Here is a 15782-nt window from a genome sequence, read left to right on the forward strand (position 1 = left end):
ACTTTCATTATTTTTAAATGTAGCAGAACTGGTAACACAAAGCTCCAATAAGTCTTCATCTAATGGTTATCTGTCATGTCTTATCCTATTGCAGCTCTGGTTTGATTTGTACTAAAGGACTCAGGCAATGGCTTGATCCCCCTAATTGCCTCACTCTCATGGTATTCTCAGTGGCTATCTGTCATGAGGATCATCTGTTGATATAAATAGAGGCAGCTGGTTGTGTACACCTTTCTGGACTTCCAGCCCCCATGCATAGGCATGGGGACTCTTTATACTCATATAATTCATCTCTTAGCCATTAGAATTATTGTTTTCTGTCATTTCAGGGGTTTCTTAGTGTGTGTTCTCACTAAACAGTTCTATTATTATTTCTTTTACTTGCTTGTGATATGTTTGTGGCTTTGTAGAGGTGTCTGAAGAAGCAGCCAAGCTAAAATAGTTGCAGGTTTTCCTAGCTTTGCACAGATGTAAGCTGTCCCTGGTGGTTCAAGACCACAGAAGCAGTTAAGGCTGCTCAGTGTTAGGAGCCAGGGCCTCTATCCCTGCAGTAAGTTAATGGTAGGAATACTTCACAAATGCAGCTAAATATAGGCTAAATATTTGGATATTGCTTTGCATTTGGATCATGATACTGTCAGTCCAAAGTCAGTTCTTTGGCAGTATTTATAAGGCATGTCTTAGTCTGACATAAACCAAACAAGGCTACAGATGTTCTCTCTGCGGAAAAGGCTTTATTTGTGCAAATGCCTTGCAGCTGGCTCCTTCTACATGGGCCAGTGATCTAGAACCTAAGGGTCAGAAATCTCCCCCAGTGACTACAAATCTCTCAGTATTTTTAATGATTTCGGGATGGATATTCTCACAAATGTGACATGAAAGTATCAGCAACGAACTATTTGTGTGGTACTCCTTAAGGGAAAGAACATGGAAAAAACCTTACTTTCAGAAGAAGTGTCTGAGAGCTGAAGAAAACAGAAATTAGGCTTCAAGAAAGGACAGCAGATTTGAAATCATTTGTAGTCTAACCAAATCTATTGCTCCTATGTACACCAAATCTTTTCTTATAATGATTCTGACATGACATATTTTATTGGAGAGGGATTTATTAAATGTTTTGCAGATGGAGGAGTTGACAGAAGGAATTCGCTGGGCTTTTATTGACATGTTGGAAAAAGAAAACGACTGGATGGACTCTGAAACAAAAAGAAAAGCTCATGAGAAGGTAACAAATATAAATGTTGAATGAGTAAAATCCAGTTACGGTGAAGATCTGACTTGAGCGACAACAGAATGTCATGGACTGTACTTGCAGTTCCAGTTAATTACTCATCATTTTGTTTGTGAAGGTACATGTGCCACATTTGTTTTGCTAGAAGCTGAGCTGTCTGAGCTCCTGCTTCTCTGAGGAAGTTGTTTTTCCTACCTTGTTCTTCTTACCTTGCCTCCATTTTTCCCCATCTGGCTCTGGCTGATGCAGACTCTGAGCTTGTTTCAGATTTGCCTGTACAGTGGCTTTTCTTGACAAGGTCTTCATCTTGAGTGGGATATCAGGGACACACCAATCTACAAACAGAAAACAGTGTCTAAAACATCTGGGACAGCTGAGGGTGTTTGCTGTGGAGATAGAGGATCCAACCTAGAAGAGAATATGAGAATAGTCCAGGTTTCATACTTTCTCCAGTGCCTACCTTGAAAGCCATCTTTTAAGAGTATAATGGCCATCACAGCTAAACATCCATTTCCCAATAGAATAAGGCCAGTTAAGAAGTGCTGTGATCAAGGATACCATTACTGCTCCCCATTGCTTTCAGATACAGGGACAATAGAATCCAGGAGGTAAAGGTGAAGGCAGGAGGATGTATTCAAAGCTTCCTTTTCACTCTCTTCCCACATTTACAGCACGTGATGTGTGGAAAAAAAGGTTATCCAAATGCAGAGCTCTGTCCCCAGAGCAGCAACTGGAAGAAGAATATAAAAAGCCAAGTGGAGGGCATTGTGTAAGTTTATGTCCATGTTTGTTGAGGCAATGGGATATCAGTGAATTAGTAAGAGCCCTCTTTGAAAAAACTGACATGCAAGGGCAGCTGAACTGTTCCTGCTTACTGTGCTTGAATGAAAATAGCAGTGTTTTGATTAAAAAGCAAACATGGCCTTCAAAGCTTTTTAGTAATTCTAATGAAAAGGTTGTTGAGACATTTTATCATTGGAAAGATTTAGATTTCATATACAGCCATTTACATTTTATACAGCAGTGCTCTTCATATATGTGCAAATGAAATAGAGCTGCATAAATGCACCAATAAACTCTATACCAAGAGGATAATAGTAAAATGCCATTTATTTCCTGCTATCCTGATGGTAAATGGACTGCAGTTATTACTTCTTACTGGCTGTTATGCTTTGGTTTTTTACTAGAAATACCCTTAGAAATATAATGATCTGTAATTTAGATATTTGTTAAAATTGGTGCAAAATAAGAGCAGGAAGATTTTCTAATAATTTCCTTGATAAGGATATTTCTATATAACAATCTGCGTAATGAATTTGTTCAACATTTGCTACCTGCCTTTCATTAGGGAAACAACACAAACATTGCCACAAACTAATGAACTCCCTAAAAAGCTCTCTCTTTCCCATTTTAAGTAGGGTTTTCATCAGAAGGTAGGTTAGGTTTTGGGTCAGTAGAGATACCTGTTTCCCTCTGCTGACACACATTTTGGAAGCTTATGGTACTTTCCTCCCAATTTAGGCATCTCACTGAAGTTTCTGAAGTTAGTGAGATGAGTCTGGGCTGAATAATGTAAGACAAACTAAATTCAAGAAGTGCAGCAAAAATAATACTACAAGCCATACTACTAGTAAATGAATAGCAAATGCTTTAAATCCATTCTCAGTGACTTGAACAACCATTTTATAGTTTACTGACCTAGGAACCAAGTCAAGCTTGTAAGATATAAGTATTATGTAAGGTCTTAGATGTTGTAGCAACAATTATGTGGTAGCATGTACAACTATAAGTTTAATTTCAGATTCACAGAAAAAGCTACTTGTCTGGAAGAAAAGAGTCTAGAGAGACATTTGGTAGATTTCCAGACATGGAGTGTGTGCATATTTATTAAATATTATTTATTGCTAATGATAGACACTGGAACGCTTGGATGAGCATGTTTCTAATTCAAGAAATAGATTACTACATGTATGGTCACATAATTCACTGGGGAAATCTAAAGTTTATAGTACAACAGACACTTCAAAATCTGTTACACTGTTCTAATTAAATCTTATGAGCCCAGCACTTTGTGCTGTTACTTTTTTATTATTTAAGCTTTAATAAAGCAGCACAGACAACATGAATTTTGTGACAGAGATTGGTTGGCTAACCCCCCCCCCCCAGTATTACTTTATTATATAGATCTGTAAAAGTGATGTTTCTTTATTGATAAATGTCATCCACATGCTGGATTCTGCACCAAGTATGGAGTAACAGCAGGCACCAAGTGTAAGTTGGGAGGGGAGAGGCTGGAGAGCAGACCTGCAGAAAGGGATTTGTGGTGCTGGTCAGCAGCAGGCTCGATGTGAATCAGCAGTGTGTGCCCCGACAGCCAAGAGGGCAAACCCCATCCTGGAGTGCATCAAACACAGCGTGACCAGAGGGGATCATCCCACTGTGTTCAGCATTGGTGCAGCCTCACCTGGGGTATTGTGTGTGGTTCTGGGCCCTCCCACTGAAGAAGAATCTAAAGATCCTTGAATGCATCCAGGGGAGGGCAACAGGACTGGTGAAAGAACTGGAAGGAATGTCCTGTGAGGAACGGCTAGGGATTTTGGGGTGTTCTGGTTTGGAGAGAAGGAGGCTAAGACACCACCTCATTGCTCTTTACAGCTTCCTGAGATGGGGAAGTGGAGAGGGAGGTGCCGATGTCATCTTCTTGGGATCCAGTGACAAGATGTATGGGAACAGTTCAGAGTTGCATTATCAGGAGAAGTGTAGACTGGACATCAGGAAGCATTTCTTTACCTAGAGAGTGGTCGAAAACTGGAACAGGCTTCTTGGAGAGGTAGTCAATGTCCCAAGCCTGTGAGTGTGTGTGAGGCATTTGGACAATGCCCTTAACAATGTGCTTTAACTTTTGGTCAGCCCTGAAATGGTCAGGCTGTTGGACTAGATGTTCCTTGTAGGTCTCTTCCAACTGAAATGTTCTATATCCTATTATATTCTATCAATTAAGTAAAAAAAGGAAGTTATTAGTTAGGTAAAGAATGTCTTGGTCTTTTATGTTTTCATCAGTAACTGTCACATTATCCTTTATAACAATGCAGATTAGAGCTCCTGCCCTAAATGCTATGGCAGAACTGTATGTTGCATGGAAATGACCATAATTCATGTATTTTGCTTTTCCTCTGTATTTTTAATCTCATTGCATTCTTGAAATGTTCGAATGCTCTGAAAAGAAATGAACTGCAGAAACCTGGTAGTGATTTTGTTTACTGGGCCTGCTGCATGTGATCTATTTAATTTGTCTTTAGCTGTTTCTTTAACTAAAGGCATATTTGGGTCATTAACAATTTTTTTACTCATTTCTTGAAAGAAGAATAAACTCAATGCAGGATTTGAGTGTCTGTACAGTGATCATAGAGAGCCTTGTGGTGATTGTATCTTTAGAGGGCAACACTGTAATGTAAATGACACGTCAGTTTTGAAAGAGAATTAATGCAAATCCTCTCTGTGATTTGGATACTCACTGTTTTGTGCTTTCTGCTTCCTGTTTTCTAACTGATGCCCACCTTTCTTTTGCGCTTGGCTAAGGCCAGATTTGTATACCTGTCTGTCAGCCTGATGCCTTGCAATCAAAGGAACCATCGACCTCCAAAAGACTTACAAAAGACCCTCTGGTAGAATCGATTCTTGAATTTGGCTTTAGGCAGCTTGTCAGCTCCATCTAATCGCCAAGATGTTTCTCTGTCTGTGACTTTCTTTGTGTCTGTCCTGTTGTTTTAAGTTACTCAGAGAGGACACTACTAATTTGATGAGTCAAACCATGTTAAAAGAATCAAATCTGCTACTCCAAGAGACATAGGGAACAATTGTCTTGCAGCCTTTATTTCTGAGAATCATCCCTTTAGCCCTTGTATACTTTGGAGTTAAGGTTTTACACTCTCTTTGTAACAAAACAATATAATGAGATAACATCTAATAATTTACCTCTATCCTCCCTCCATTCCTTCCTTTCTGTGATTGAAACATGAATTTAATCCAGAGCATCTGAAGGCCAATCTTACAAAAAAGGTTTTTGTCAGAGTTAGGTGACGCTGCCTTTACATGCAGTTCTCACCTAGCTCTCTGGATGGAGCTCACGATGCTTCCAAAGGAGCTCGAGTCGGAGAGAAGCGTTTGGCTCTTCACTGCGATGTTTTCTGTCCTGTCCTTCCTCCTCTGCTCTATTCAAGCCTTGCTTTATTGTACTGTATTTGACTATCATCTCAAATTTGCTTGAAGTGTGCCTGTTAACCTCCCGAATTTTCAATGAAGTTCTCTGATAAACAAACAAACAAACAAACAAACCAACAAAAAAAACCCTGAAAGGTTCCTCTTCTCACCCTTTTAATGTCTCACTTTTGTAAGGGTCATTAAATTTTACCCTTATTTGAGGAACAGAGAAATTATTCAACTGAGTGCAGCTCCAAGGGGGGGTCTGGCAATAGTCTTCGAGTACATGGTCTATGAGTTACCAAAGCTGAGCAGAGAGATCCCTGGTCGGCTGCCCAGGCACCTGGTGAGCTCTGTGCCACCTTGCAGCCTCTGAGAAGGATAGCAGATGAGAGGTGGGGGGAGAGAGAAGGGATAGCCATTTGTTTCCCTTACAGTGAAGATGTAGATTGCAGCCAGCTACAGCAGCCAAACAGTATTGACAGCTGTGTTTTGGCATGGTGGGCCACAGGGAAAAGGGAGAACCCACAACTGAAACTCCATTGACATAACTTGTATGATGAGGGCTCACATCTTTAAAATGCTAATTTATTGCTGCTTCTCTTCAAAGGATAATTCAGTGGAAGATCATGCCTCAGACGTTAAATTATTCCCACTCCTGGGCAGGAACCATTATTTTGTTAATCACTATTTTTCCTTCCTGAAATGCCCTTTGTACTTGAGTTTAACTGGAGGCTTGAAAAAGAGACTTTTACACAAAAGCCTGTTTTCTGAAAGGTTGTGGTTCTCTTGTAAAATATTCTGTAAGGATATGGCAAGAGAATAACTTCCTCTTAGGAAGTTGTTGTTTTTTTTTACTTTGCAGTACTATTTTTAAAACATGGATGATAAGCCAAAAAAGCTTGTTTTTCCTGTAGTAAGATTTTTCTGTAACATTATTAACCTCCTTAGGTCATGGAGCACAAATCCCAAGGTCACTGTGCAATCATTTTTTGCCTACTGAACTTGCATGCTGCTTTGCTTTATTTCTCTCTAAGGAAGTTGTATATGCAACATTTGTTTTCTTCACATCTCTGAGTCTGAAGACTGAGTCAAGAGGAGCACAGGAAAATACATGGACAGTACTCAGCTATAGGTGGCTCTCTCGGGCAGTGTTAGGTGCCTTTGTTTAGCCTACAGGATTTGTTCTGCTGCTTCAGAGAGCTATAGCTAAACCTCCCTAAATAACACAGTGTAATTTAGGCCAATAGCCCTTAGGAAATCAAGAGCCATCTGTACAAGCCCCGATTTAACAAAGTATAGGTAGTTTAAAGGAGGTAGGTGTCCGCGGGTTCTCCCACTGAAGCCATTCGTTTCTCAGCTGGAACTTACTGGCCATATCCAGCCCTGCAGTATATTATCTGAGTCCCTGCCATCTTTCCCAGTTCTCTGTGGTCTCTCTCTTCACATTTGGGTGATTTCACTGCCATACTGCTCAGACCAGAGGTCCAATGTCTGCTTCGGACAGTGGCCAAGCATTAGCAGATGTTTAGAGATAAATGTAAGGACAGGGCAAGCATAAAGGGACATGTTCCTGCTATCCTTTCCTGGCCTCTGACAATCTGCAGCTCAGTTGTTTCCTGAGCCAGAAGTGGTCTCTTTGTATTTATTCGTATTTTCCTGCCGTAAGTTTGTCTAATGACTTTTTGAATCCACAACAATTTTTATCATCTGCAACTTCCCAAGGCAATGAGTTCCACTGCCTCACTCTGCTCTGTGTGACAAAGCATCTCTTTTGCTTGTCTGGAAAATGTCACCTTTTCCCCCATGTTCTTGTGGTGGGGAAACCAGAGAATCTTCATGGACTGTTCTATGCTTGTTCTCACTTTTGCTTCTCTATAACCTTGGCACAAGAAATACACGCTGGGAGAATGGAGCCTCCTGCTTTTCTTCACAAAGCCTGTCCAGGGCATGCACTAGATACAGTTCTGAAAAATAACATTTCATTCAGACCAGAGGCACGCCCAGACAAAAAGGCCAGGCACCACAGCTTCAGGAGCTGAAATTAATCTTGCTCAATGCCATGCTAATTTTTCACAAAGATGACAAATCATCCAATCTTGAGAGTGGCCACTGGGTGCTCTGCAAAAATTAAAAATGCCTTTTGTTTCTTGTGGGGTTTGTGGACCCATCCTATGAAAAATAATGCAAAAATATGACAGAGGACCAGCCCTGAGACTCAGTGCCTCCCTTATTTCAAGTAGGCTTTTTCAGGAATGAAGGTCAGCACTTCTTAGAGAATTTCACAAAGTGTAAGACTGCTTCAGAGCACTTACAGAAGCTGCCAGACACACATCAGAAGAACTAAGAAAAGAGGGAGAAATTTCTAAAGGCTCTAACTGCTTTTAGACACTTCATTCCTGTTCAAAAGCCAATAGGGCTGACTGCTGACTTCCAAATTTACTGGTTTTACTAGAAAGTTTGATTCAGATATTCTTGAAACAACCTTGTCATTTCTAAACTGGGAAGTGTGCTTTAGTTGAGTGCCGATGGAATCTTGGCCACGCTTTTCCTTTGTGGAAGGGAGCGTTCTGAAATTACAGAATCACAGAATCAACTAGGTTAGAAAAGACCTCTGAGGTAATCTCTGTCTGTATTCGAAAATGTAAGGTTCTGCTTGTAGTTGCATTGCAAGGAGCAATGAGCAAGTCTCCTCATGAGGTTGAAATATATTGGAGTTCAGAAAAGGCAGAGTCGCTACTTACCTAGTTTGGAATTTGGCCAGGATTTTTAGGCTACCACTCCTGTACCATCACTGAGATAGCTATTTGGAAAATGCCAATTTTTAGAGTGACATTTTTTCACCTGAAAGATACAGAGAATGTAGAGTACTTTCCTTCTAGAGTAGAAGTGTTCCGTACTTTTCTCTGAATAAATATAGATCTTCACTTTCCATCAGATTAACATTGCCTTTTTTTTTTTAAGTCAAATATTTATTTCTCATCACAAACTTTAATTTTTGAAGAATAATCTCTCACATCCTGAATTTAATTTAACCTTCTCAGGAGGACTGGGCTTTCCTGTTCAGTAACAACAGGAGATGTTCTTCTCCATTGGCCAGAGTTGAAACTAATAGCCATGGCATGTTTGCTTATCTCTTATCTCTGGGGTTAGATTGCTGCTGTCAGCTTCTCCCTTGTTATCTGGCTGCTGCTACTGCTCACTCAGTTGTGCAGGGATGTCAGTTCCATTAATAACCTGAGCACCGTGCAAACAGATAGTGGAAAACAGGTGAAGGGAGAGGAAATTGTATTTAACCCTGATCTCACAGCTGTCATTTTTCAGACTCTGCCACGACTCCATAGGGCTAGAATGGGTGTGTGACATCAAAACACTTGTGACAAATCTCATGCTTGAAATAGAAGAAGGGAGACAGATGGACAGACACACCTGCAGATGCTCAGGGACCAGAGTGAATCTGAAGCTTTTGTGGCAGAAATGCAACATGAAAGCACTGGTATGCTGAAAGACAGATTCATTCTTCCAAAGGGCAAGAGATCCTCCACCACCCCTTGAAGTCTTGGACAGTTTCAGCTTTAACTTTCATTATCTTTTTTTGTTTTGATAAGTAAACCTGTCTCCTGTAGAGGTACAATTACAAAGACAATGTAGTTCCCCAGCTCAGCAGTAACAGATATTGAGATATGGGAGACCCATTCTCTGTATGGAGAAGTCTACAAGAGCACAATCAGGTTTTTAATTAGCATTCCCTGTCGATTTCCAATAAACGTGCATTTCCTGGCTGTGGTGATCTCCATGTCCTGTATATTGCTTACCTGAGCCAGTTTGAGTAGCGTTAAAAGGAGTCTCTGCCTTGTCTGGTCCCAGCTGTATCTAAACTGCAGCTAAAGCTCTCTTGTGAAATGAGAAATGAAAAGGAAATTTTTCATGTGCTTTTCATTATTAAAAAAAAAAAATAATTGCCCTGCAACCTTTGCTTAACCTTGAAAATATTAAATGAATATGAACTGATGCGAGCAGAGGCTAAGGTCAGAAGTTGTCACTTTCTGGAACAGGTTATTCAAAGTTTTGCATAGAACTGAACAAGAAACACTGTGGTAAATCACATCCCATACAGTTGTGATGGGGAGAGAGCTTCCTTGCCCTTTCCCAGTCCCTAGGGCTGCCCCTCTCTCAGTGTTTGGTGCCAGAGATCTCTTCAGAACATTGGGGTTTTTGGGTCCCTGGGGACTTTCATTTTGCCAGTACTGTGGTTTTTGTTAAGCTTGCTGCTTGCCCAGAGCTAATACAAAAGCAGCAGAAAAGATTTTTGCAGCAAGGTGAGTGTTTTTCTAGCAAGAGGTGGCATGGGAGTATGGGTCAACTCATGAGGTGCTTTGGGGGTGAGCAGTGAAATAAATCCAGGAAGGAGTTTCTATTAAAAATTTCTGCAGCTCACCAACATAATAAAGCCCAGCCAAAGGTATCTTTTTTTTTTTGTGCCATTGCAAATCCTTAGGATTCTGGTGCAAAATTTGTTCAGTAAGATATCTCAGGTAATTTCAAAACACAAAGAGAATTTTCAGTTGGAGGAGTATTTGGCTAATGCTTTTTTTGTTTTAAGACACAATTGTATTAAAAAACATAGAGTATTTCCTGAAAATAAAGACATGAGAAGGCACGGCTTTTTAAAGTGCCAAGTGTGTGTCCAAGCTTAGCTCTGGTGCACAAGCTATTAGAGCCCTGTCAAAGGCAGTTTAGCAGCATATACCATGAGACGTATATATACCAGCAGGATACTAATGGTAGTCTGCGCCTTCAGACCACAACACTTGCTTCTGGCTTGTTTGACGTGCAGCTGGAGGAGCTCCTACCTGTCCACACATAGGCATGCCCTAAGTGATCCACAGGTGTGCAGAGGTGAATCCAGTGCAGAAATCCCCATGCTGGAGCAGGCTTGTCACTGCTGGTGTGGTGCCATGATGCCATAGCTGAGTCGTTTGCATATCTGGACATCATCCTTTTTTTCTGGACCATGGGCATCATTTCAGCTCCACTGAGAATCCAAAGACCATTAAAACTGACCAAAGTGCTTTGGACAGGAATGGTGTTATAAGGTGTTAAACACATTCTTTGCCAGGAACTTGGTTGTTCTGATCTGCAGTATAAGTACTCTTATGTATTGTATAATCAAAGATGAAGATACTTTATGTGTTTCTTTTATGCCACAAAGAAAGGTATTTAATTTAGAGACTTATGGTTCTGTTAATGAAAGACAGAATTTATGTCTGTCATATATAATATTCTGTACAAAATAATGGAATCATCGTAATTGTCATACAGAGGTTACAAATGGAAGATGGCATTCAAATATAATGGGCAAAGGAACTCTTTTTCCTAGCAAAATTAAAGCAAAGCTGGCAGCAGAATGGGTTTGGAACCAAGATGGTAGGAGAAAATAGGAGTAGGTCTATTAATTGTACTGTTGCATTGAACTGAGGAGTTAACGCTTGTGAAAATATCACAGTCAATTAGTATATTTATATCAGTAAAACCAAAATAAATATACTAATTTCCCACTTTCTGTGACTTGGTCCAGTTCTATTGCTAAAAAAAAAAAAAAGGTAATTTAATTTGGGATTAGTTTAAACTGAAAAGTTAATTCCAGTGAAACTATCATCACAGTGTTTGAACCAGTGACTGAGTCTTTGTATTCCAGAGAGCCAGAAGTGAAAGGGATTTAGGACAGGAAAGAGTGTCACTGAGGTACATTGTTGCTTTTTCTGGCTCTTCTGTCCCTGGCAGTCCTATAAACTTTTAAATGCTTGTATCTTTATGCTTAGCAATAGTAATATTGTCTTGCTAGATAGTAGCTATTATGACTGAATATATAATCCCAGTGAACAGTTTGCTTAGGAATTGCTGTGTCCCTTTTCCTCTCTGTTTTCTAGGATTATAATGTATTGTATGGTACTTTAAGTGTGTTAGGTAATATTTTCTTGTCAGTAAGTTTTCTCTGAGTGAGGCTTTGGTTTCAAAATGTGATTCAGAGGAGGAGGTAAGTAGTGTATCACGTAAGTCTTCCCCCCTTTCCCACATCATGTGTCCCCAGAAATTTTCTTGTGCGATTCCAGCACTTGCTGGGTCTTTCCATGCAGTACTGAGTAATTCAGCTCACTGATCTGGTGGAAAATTGGCTGGGGAAATATTTGGTGAGATTCCTGCTGTGGTAGTGAATTTCACAGAAAGCAGTCTCACAGAAAGAGGTGGCAAGGAGCTGAGGCAGCCTTTGGAGGCTGTGGGTGCAAGCAGCATGAGCAGAAGTATGGACAGAGATGAGAGGAACAGAGAAGAAGAGTGAGGACTAGCACATTCTTTCATTTGGCAGCACAAAGCTGTTAAATAGACTCAGCTGGTTTTGAAACTACAATGTGTATTTAACTGAAAGCAATTTTATGTGTATGTGATGGGTGTCATTATTCACTTAAGTCACTAGATTTATTTTTTTTCCCCTGGCCTCAAGCTATTACAAGAATGGAATGAGAACTGTATTTTCTGTCTTCATAATCAATTATTTTAGAGCATTCAAAACAATTATTGTAATACACAGGGGATGGTTATGGTGCAGTGTGAGGTGGTGGTATGTGAATTTTTATTAAATTAAACACTAACTCCTGAAAAGTCTACTCAGTTTCTATTATTCTACTATTGTGATATGCAAATAAAAGAAGACAGTTAAAGCCAAGGTTTAAAAATAAATAATTTAATGATTATCTATATTCTGGAGTATGGATTACAGACAGTTCACTGCAGATCAAGTGCTATTAAAAATTGCCATTTCAGGCCAAGTGTTCATGTTTGAATTGCCACTTCACTTTTGATTGTATTTGACAATGTGCAAATCCCTGAGATTTCGTGTGGCCCCACAAAGGAAATACTACTCATCATGAAGGTGAGCCCAGTCTATCACTCAAATCAGTGGGTCACTTCTTACTGACATCTGGAGGACTGGGCTTTAGCCCTGTGTTGGAACTTTTCTGTGTTTTGCCAAGATCCATAACTCCATTTTCCTAGTTTTTCTACACATAAGACCTAGTTAGATGCAGTGATATTTATGCAGCAGTTTTACCAGATGGCTCTTGAATTATCTGTTTTCAATGAAAAATGAAATGACCAGACACGTACATAAAGGCTGAATTAATCTTTGTAATTAAATGGAACATTACTTTGCCGTGAATGATTTTAGCTTTCAGAATGTATTTCATGCTATTTTTTCAGTGAACTGTAATTGTATTAATTTTTTATATATTTAGAAGCTTGAAAATGATCTTCACAAAGTTATTTTGAGTCAAGTTGATATACAGAAGATCTGTGTCAGACTCATAAAACTTTGTCAGGGGTGAGATGTGTCGCGTTTTTTTTTTCTTTATAGTAAGTACAATATGTCAGTACTTAGTGTTGTTAGCATATAAAATATCCAGATCATACTCTGAGTGGCAAAAAAGGCTCTCAGACAGCTCACACACTTGGTTGTCAAGTGAGAATTTGAATAGACTGGAAACTAGGATGCTTTGGAGCATTGAAATACCTGTGCATTCCCACATTGGCAAGTTGTTAAGTCAAGAGTGAAAGGTCTTTTATTATATTGTCTCAGTAGTAAACTGAATAGCAGTGCTCTCATTGTGACAGAAAGACACACTGATGATAAAATCTCAGCTGTGTTGAAGTCAGTGGGGAAACTTCCATGCATAATGAGAGGTGGAGGGAGTAGTCCTGGGTCTTCTGCCTCAGAGCCTGCTCTCTCTGGCTGCTGGGCTGGAAAACAGTTATCATGACTTACTCTAAAGTGAGCTGCTTCTCTGTGTCACCCCCTGTGAGAGCCTCTTGCTGCCAATGACAGAAGAGTACTGCAGTGATGAGTTTTCTTAATTTACTCAACAGCCCAACTTAGGCTGAGCGCTTAACAATAGCTGGGGGAAGTACCCCATCACCCTTTTTCTTCCTGTACACATGACTATTTAATATGCAAATTAGAAAAAGGAATTAAATGAGCCTTTAAACCATAAAACTCTGCATGGTGTGTTTATGGTGGATTCATGTGCAATTGCCACATGGCTGGTTCCTGTACATTTGTCACATTTCATTTGAATTCTCTGTATGCATATGGATGCCTCTGGAAATGTTGGTCCCTTAAACATACTTTTAATCTTATCAAGGGGAAAATACTGACATCATTATCCAAGAGCAAGCCAATTGTAGAAGAGATTTCCACTTTCTTGTGTTGTATAACTAAGGAGTCTTCAAACTGCTGTTAAATATTACACAAGTGAACAGAAAAGACAGAGACAGAAACAAGACTTCCAACATGCAAATTCAGAAATCTGCTCCCAGTATGATACTTTCTACCTTGTCAGTTGTGTAAATAAATTGGGCTGTGTGCGGGGCTCAGCCGAGCGGGTTTGCACCTGATGCAAAGCCCCTAGGAAAAATCCCAGTTGGAGGGATTATCAAGGACTTCAGAGGGCTTCCTGTGTCCTCTCATAGGTTTTGCTTTGGCCATAGGAAACATTTTCCCCAACCAAGAGCCACACATCCTTCACTGTCAGCATCAGCTTTGTCTTATTTGCTCAGATCTCTAAACCACACAAATTGTGGTAAGAACTTTTAAATAACAAATGCAATAAAATAGCATATTCCCCTTCTCTATCTATCTATCCTACAAAATACAGACAGCTTTAGACATTGATAAAGCATCAAAGTACTGGAAGCAGCATTACCTTTTGAGTTTACTTTCATAAACCTCTCCAAGAAAAACTCTGTTATTTACTAGGATTTTATATAGCTTTTACAAAAAAATACCTCATAGTATAGTAGTGCCCAACTATTTTATTCTCATGTTTAGAAATCTCAATCTCATGTCACAAAGCAAAAGTATGTGTCACCTGAAGAGTGTGCCCAGCTCTCCTGAAGTAGTCTAGCTGAAGAATGCTTCCCATCTTCCTTTCCTAATGCAGCAGGGCCATGAAAAGAGTAAAGGGTTTAAGTGTCAATAAAATAAAACTTAAAAAAAGTTAATTATATGGTTACTTGTGAGATTATGTGATTATATTTGATCTTTAGTTCAACCTATGTCAGACCAGCTCTTAAGGAGCCTGGAGTCATCAGCCTCACTCTTAGAGATGCTTGGTTAAAGAGTGAGATCTAAAAGGGCCAAAACTTGGCAGTCCCAAGCTGCTGCCCTCAGGGGGCTGCTGCAGAAGAAGAGAGTGAGAGAGATATGGCAGATATTCCACAAAGATCCCAAAACATCCATGTGGTGGAGATGGGCATTACTTTGGTAACAACCAGACAATCAGCACCATGTGTTTAAGGGCAGAGCCCATCTCTCAGCGAAGAAGCACTGCCAGATCTCGGCTGGCTTTATACTCCTTTGCATTTACAGCCAGTGAGGCATGAATTTATTTGCTTCTATTTGGAAGACAGTATACAAATTAAGAGCACTTTTAAAGGATGTAATCTAGCTCTAAACAAAAAATGTTCTTTTATATACCAAAACAGGATCAAAAATTTTTGATCGACACTGTACTGACTAAATCATTAGTAAAATGCCATTGTACTGACACAGTTAATCCTTACATTTGATTTAAAACCGCTGTTGATTTTTTTAAATGTTGCACCATAAATTGTTTTTAAAGGGTTTGTTCTTCATCATATAAGTCAATTTTAAAATTAAATCTGTTTAATTCAAATCTTAAGGTTTTCCATTAAGTAGATTCAACACAAAGGTTACTGTGATTCAGATGGGTACTCTGGAACTGATGCAAAACATTTGAGATTCACCGAACATAAGCAGCTGACTTAGCAGAAATTAAAACTGATGAGTTTTGCTCTTTCCTTTTTCAAGGATAGTTTTAACTGGGATTTAAACATGGGAAATGGTAAAGAAAATTTTGCAGTTCCTTGCAAAGTTCAGTCAGTTGGACCTGACACCACCACTAGGAAAAAAATTAGACACTCCTGATTACCTACAAACTTGCAGATGAATAGTGCTCCCTCCCTGGCTTTTTATTCTCCCTCCTCTCTATAGCATTTAAAATATCTTGAAAGACTGCTAAACCTTCTGGAAAACTGAGAAAACATTCTGTTGAGAGGTTATTTGGCTCATTTCATATTTTCCATTCAGCATTTTTCTTCCGTTGCTTTTTTTTATCACTAGAGCAATTTGCATGACAATGGGATCTTTCTTGCTTAAGAGATCATCTGCTCCTGCTGCTAATTTCCTACCTGAAGTTGTTATCTTCTGTTTGTGACATCTTAATTATCTCAACCACAATTAATTGTGATGTCACGAATGGAGGATTATGACTTTGGA

At 39.5% G+C, this 15782-nt stretch overlaps 1 protein-coding gene and 1 long non-coding RNA gene across 2 annotated transcripts in view; one reads left to right on the forward strand and one right to left on the reverse strand.

Moving 5' to 3' along the window:
• The window catches only part of PHEX (phosphate regulating endopeptidase homolog X-linked), a 97865-nt gene that overhangs the window by 47573 nt on the left and 34510 nt on the right, over positions 1 to 15782 (forward strand). Inside the window, exon 12 of the mRNA XM_027689172.1 lies at positions 1124 to 1225. Within this exon, the coding sequence (XP_027544973.1) occupies positions 1124 to 1225 (102 nt within the window). The remainder of the gene's footprint in view (positions 1 to 1123; positions 1226 to 15782) is intronic.
• Positions 13030 to 15685, reverse strand: LOC113970339. Its single transcript, XR_003535143.1, has 3 exons — positions 15436 to 15685; positions 14353 to 14415; positions 13030 to 13225 (listed from the first exon to the last, which is right to left on the reverse strand). It is a non-coding gene; the product is annotated as an uncharacterized LOC113970339 (long non-coding RNA).

This window comes from Neopelma chrysocephalum, unplaced genomic scaffold, assembly GCF_003984885.1.
Source record: "Neopelma chrysocephalum unplaced genomic scaffold, ASM398488v2 Primary Assembly neopelma1_76, whole genome shotgun sequence".
Lineage (NCBI taxonomy): Eukaryota > Metazoa > Chordata > Aves > Passeriformes > Pipridae > Neopelma > Neopelma chrysocephalum.